Source organism: Coregonus lavaretus (assembly GCF_964263955.1).
Source record: "Coregonus lavaretus genome assembly, chromosome: 30".
Lineage (NCBI taxonomy): Eukaryota > Metazoa > Chordata > Actinopteri > Salmoniformes > Salmonidae > Coregonus > Coregonus lavaretus.
In genome coordinates, this window is record NC_140017.1 from 24,733,626 (window position 1) to 24,739,625 (window position 6,000).

A 6,000-nucleotide genomic window follows, 5' to 3' on the forward strand; every position below is an offset into this window, starting at 1 on the left:
CACATCTGGGAATTCTGCTGCAAGACCATTTGCCTTGAGAAAAAAAAGTGGTGTATTTTTCTAAACTTTGAGTTGTGTAGCTAGGTTGTAAAGCATGTTTTCTGATGTCGGATGAACAATGTAAGGGTCTCATATTGACATTAGGGCTGGGAATTGGCAGGGACCTCACAATATGATATTATCACGATACTTTGGTGCCGAGACGATATGTATTGTTATTCTCACGATTCTATATGTATTTCGATACTGTGATTTTATTGCGATTCGATGTTCCAAACATATTGCTCACCATATGTCTGCTGCAGAGGGACAAGAGAGAGCCATGAGAAAACAAGTTTTGATCAATCATGGGAATAAAAGTGCTAAAAACAAATTATTTCCCTATTTAAAAAGAAGATGGAGAACAATCTATGAAGGAGTTTTGGTGCAGGTACAGCCAGCTCAAAAATTATATTGCGATATTGTCAAAATGAAACTATATATCGTCAAATAATATCCCTATATGTAACTATTGATTTTTTTTCTTTCTTCTTCCCATCACTAATTGACATAAAGCCCATGTTTTTGTTTCTTCATGGTTGCGGTGGTTAATGACTCCTACCAGTACTATACTAGAGCATCAATACTATAGCGTCATATGACAGCAGCAGTGTTGGACGGCATCTGTCTAAAAAACTTTATGTTAACGTTGGGGGAAATGTTTAAACTCAAGCAGCAGTTTGCATCGGTCATTGATAGTTTTCTCATCTAATTATGCATTATACAAAGTCACTTTCAGCGCTTCCAGAGGTGACCTTGTAGCTACGTACCTGCTGCACTGACCACAGACAGACTAGCAGAGACATGATATTGTGTTGATAGAAGAGATGCAGCTTAGCCATGTCTGCTGACAATATATTTGATCATTGTGTGAGGAATCAGGCGAGAGAAGCATAGTCAGAATTTAGTTTTAAATTCTAATAATTAGTTCATTTTATAAGTAAGTACGATTAGCCTATATGTGATCGTAGCCCAGCTATAACTTGGTACAGTGCTCTTATTCTCTCCCTCTAGCTCTCACGTTCCTCTCTTGGCCCAGACAGCCTAGTCCTTGTAACTGGTTTAGTCTGTCTCCAGTGGTTGACTGGGTGACAAGAAAAGAGGGCACTTCGGACATAAAACCATGTCAAGCTCTCAAATAGAAGTCTGCCTTCCATCCCATTCCATCCCATGGCGGGCCCAGCCCAGTGCAGTTGTACTACGGAAGAAGAAGCAGAGAAGTGCTGTGGATTTGCATAGCAAGCGGCAGCCTGATTCTCCTTGCTTTGCCCACATAAATCCTGCCTTTCTGGCAAGATGTGACCAACACTAATCGCTTGACAAACTCTGTCACACTCGCTTGTGGAGCTGCAGTGCAGTGGTTTCGTGTGTGAGCCTGAGAGAGCCGTGTGTGCTGGGGGGAGAAAAGGGGGGTGAGGGTGAGTTAGTTGGGGGACTAAAGGGAGGGAGTCACTCATTAGACGGTAGAGAATGAGGAGGGACCATTTCTAGCTCCCCGCACATCTTCCAAAAACGTCTGAAACCCTACCTCTTGAACACTCATAACTACTTTGTTGATAGAAAATGTACTTGCTACAGTTGTGATATGTTGTCTCACCTAGCTATCTTAAGATGAATGCACTAATGTAAGTCACTCTGGATAAGAGCATCTGCTAAATGACTAAAATGTAAATGTAAATTGTTTTCTGTGTGGCTGGAACAAACAGGGCCTGAGCTGTGTGAAGCCTGAGCGTAGGTACACACACACACACACACACACACACACACACACAAAACCTTGTCACATGGATCACACACATGCTGGTAAAGCTAGCCGAGCTGAGCCCCTAACCCTCCAGCCACACAGTGTCAGCATGTAAACCCAGGCAGGGCCAAAGGTGGGGGCAGCACAGCCGAGCACAGGACTGACACTACACTACAGCCCTATCAGGGCCGCTGTCTTCGGTCTAGTGTCTACACCTGCAGTAACTAACTGAGACCTCTCCTAGAGATGGGGACGTATCTGCTGTAGCGTAGTTCATGGGGTGGAATTCTTCTATGAACAGACACAATGCAACCATGGTTACATCATTCTTGTTTCTTGCTGTAGAAATGAGAAGATCTCCATTGCAGCTAGCACTCATTCTTCAATGAACAGTGGACAATTCAACCATGATTGAATAATTGTTTTACTGTAAATAATAATATATTCAGTGGACCACAGGCTGCATATGTCTGCAGAAGTCAAACCCCACATGCCTGAGGTCATCCACTGAACCATAACGTTACTGTATACCTTCTCAAGCGTTCCATCTGGCCGTGGTTAGAGAAGGCAGATAGGAGAGTATGAACACGCTAACATCCAGACTGCATAAATAGCTTTTTAGCTGAACCTAATGGAGTGAGTGAGGCGTAACCACAGGGCAGATAACAGCACAGATAGTCCTTTTTCATCAGTTTTTCCAAGCCCATGTGAGAGGGAGTGCTACAACACCTCTCTTCTTCCTCTGGAAGCCATCAGACAGCCAAGCCCCAAGCAGCAGAAGCTCTCTAAAGTTTTAGCCATATGCAAATCACAGTGCTGTGGGGCTGGCTAGGCTGACTGTTGTAGCTGCTGTACTCTGGCAGAACTGTTAGCGATGCAGGGTCAGGCAGTCCAGGCTACTAAGCCTGTGGTGTGTTTTTGCCTTATTCATTAGTGTCTGGATGGCTGTGTGGGCCTGACTCACTGCCCTCAGCCTGGGCCTGACTCCCCCCTCCTCCCTCAGCTCAACTCCCCCCCCCCCCCCCCCCCACAGTTCCTTCTGTCATGCACCCTATGACACCCTCCCTCCCTCGCTCTGCTCTGCACCCTGCCCCTCCCCCCGCCACATTCACATACATTAGCACAGCCCAGAACAATGCTCACTCCACACAGGAAATGGGCATTTCTCCTCTGAGATGATTCTATATCGGCAATTAATTGCAGCATTTTGATCTTTTGTGTCCACTGTGGACAATTAGCATTTTAGCAGCAGCATAGCTATTACCTGTGCCTGAGGATTGTTCTGTAGAGTTCTGCAAAGACATTTACATTTACGTCATTTAGCAGACGCTCTTATCCAGAGCGACTTACATTATTTTATTTTATTTTCATACCCCCTGTGGGAATCGGACCCACAACCCTGGCGTTGCAAACGCCATGCTCTATCAACTGAGCTACATCCCTGCCGGCCATTCCCTCCCCTACCCTGGACGACCCTGGGCTGCAAAGAGAGAGAGAAACTGTAGAATGGTGATGAATCTGAAGAATCTAACCTTAATCTCCTGGGTCGCATTCATTAGGCACGTATTTTAGCTTTCCGCTGGAAAACATTTTGCTACAGTGTGCACTTATGAATACGACCCTGTGTTATGTAAGGGCTGCTAGAAAGATGGGATTTCTTCTTAGGCTCTAATAAGAGTGAGAGTCAATCGAAAGGAACATGTCTTCCATCTCACCTCTAGTGGTTCCAGAGCGATTAATGGAGACAAAGTGACTGGGTTCATCCCAAATGGCACCCTATTCCCTACATAGTGCACTACTTTTGACCAGGATCTATATGGCTCTGGTCAAAAGTAGTGCACTATGTAGGGGAATAGGGTTCCATTTGGGACACTGCAGGTGACTGTAGCTGCCTGTTTAAAGAGTGATGGACCTGGTGGATGACCTTCTCTAGTCTAGACTGATGCTGAGTTGGTGAAAACATTTAAACGCTGTCTATCTGTCGCAGTGCAGGGAGGTTGCATCATCATCCATCTAAATGCCAGACAGCAGATTTTAGTTGCCGATTTTTAAATACAGGCTACTAAAATATCAACTTTTCTAACGTGTTAGAGAAGTAGGCTAATCTCTCTGGCACCAGGCTGCATGCCTACTTAATGCTGCTGTCTCTGGCTGAACCTGCAGGCAGAAGTCACCTGTGAGGAATCCAAGCTTTGTCCTTGGATGCACAGGCTTGTATAACATGCATTCCAGTAAAAGTCAAAACAGACCGTGCAGACCAACCGTCCGATCTCATCTGACCACAGAACATCAGCTGTATTTTTCTGTTAATTTCCCGACGATTCTACATCAATACCCAGCAGGTGATCTACTGCACACGGCCGAGGTTTGTGTTGGTCTTCCCTCTAACACAGTGGGTGCGTCCCAATAATATACTACTTCCCACATATCTAAAAGCATTGTATTGGTGGAGGCATGGGCTATAGGGAATTTCCACCACATTTCTTGTACCAGTCATTTACTTTTAAATCAGTGAAGGGAAGTGAATAAGTTCACGCTTTGGGAGGAAAGAGAGATAATTGGGAGGTAGCCAGTGTAGTGAATGGCCATGGAGGGTGACTTCATGTAACATCTATCCCATGTGTTCCCCTGTCTCTTTAGGACGAGTCCCGGATCAAGGCGACGGTGATGGAGGTGAAACCTGTGGACCACAAGGAGTACAGCAAGAGACTCATCATGAACATCAGGAAGATGGCTGCCGCCCAATAAGAACGCTCGCTTTGCCCCCTCGGCTACGTACAAGCTCCTCCCCCTGATCTGCAGCCATTTCAGATGGAGCCTAAAAGTGTCGCTCTTCTATACATAGTTTTATTTATTTTTATTTAGCTGTGTCCATGTTACTCTGTAACTTACGGAACTTTGAATATGTTAACTTTTCTATGCTAAATGTACTGGTAGTTTGTTTTTGTCTTCTTGGACCAACAAGTAATCTAGAGAGAGTGCTGCTGTGGCAGTATTATATCCCTCTGTGTTATGGGGATGTGTGGAGGGTGACTCTTCTGAAACTGCTGACATTTTGGGTGGTGGAAAAAATGGAACCAGGGAGGGATTTTGGAGAAGGAGGGAGGGATGGAGACTGAGATGGGACGGTCTTAACCACAGAAGTCATCGCTGTGTGGTCTGTCTTAAGTCGGCCAGCTGTTATTGCATGTGTGTGTTGTATAAGCAGAGGGGGGTCTGTACTGTAGCTAGCCCCCTCTCTTTCACACTCTGTCGCTCCCACCGTCACTATGCCTGGCCTGGAACCACCCATCCCTGATAAGAGCAGCTATTCCCCTCCTCTCTCTCTCACTCACACACACAGAGCAGGCAGACTTGCGGGAGATGCTCTGTACTGTATTTATGTAGATACATGGTTTAACTTCTGTCGTTATTTTCAGTACCTCTTAAGTTAAATATTTTGAACAACAATAATACATGTCATCAGCATTTTTCTTTACATCTATTTGGTCAGTTGATTGCATAAAAATAAACCTGTTTGTGATCAAACACGATGTTCTGTTGACAGATATGAATAAAGGGCCCAGGTTAATGTGATGCGTTAGAATGCACTGCTGGAGTGTAGCCAGATAAATATAAGTAAATATGTCTCTGAGTGTAACCATGTTGTACAGCAGGCAGGTTAACCAGGTCCCATTTAAAGAGAAGTCAGTGGGGTGGGGGCCGTGGGGCAGGTCTGGAGCCTGGTTATCTTTGTTGCTGCATTTTAAAGGTTTTATTCAGTAGCTGGCTCCCAGTGCTCTCTGGATGCATCCCAAATAGCACATTATTCCCTTTACAGTGCTTTACTTGTGACCAGGGCCCATAAGGCTCTGGTCCAAAGTAGTGTACTATATAGGGAATAGGGTGCCATTTGGGACTCACAGCTATCTCCAGAGGTTGCACTCTGATGTGCCTCAGATGCCCTCCTGCAGTCTTGACTTCCATGTTGTATTAAAGCAGAACATCAATAAAGCTCTTCCCCATTTTTCTTCTGATAACCATCATGTTTCCGCTGAACGCTGCATCTTCGGCCCATCGTGTGTAGCTGAGATGGATTAAAGCTGTCTTCCCACTGTTAAAAATTGTATTTTTAGCTGTGCCTCATATTGCTCGAGCTTGTCTTCCCCCGTTCCTCCCCCCACCTCTCAAACTGACACCCTCTAATTCTTTCTATGGTGATTTTCCCGTAGGAAGAC

The 6,000-nt window shown here is 45.1% G+C and overlaps 1 protein-coding gene across 1 annotated transcript in view; it reads left to right on the forward strand.

Annotated features, from left to right (window-relative positions):
- The window catches only part of LOC311106296 (replication protein A 70 kDa DNA-binding subunit-like), a 44,857-nt gene extending 39,065 nt beyond the window's left edge, over nucleotides 1–5,792 (forward strand). The window contains exon 17 of the mRNA XM_084148597.1: nucleotides 4,424–5,792. Within this exon, the coding sequence (XP_084004723.1) occupies nucleotides 4,424–4,531 (108 nt within the window). The 3' untranslated portion in view covers nucleotides 4,532–5,792. The remainder of the gene's footprint in view (nucleotides 1–4,423) is intronic.
- Nucleotides 5,793–6,000: the final 208 nt, after the last annotated feature.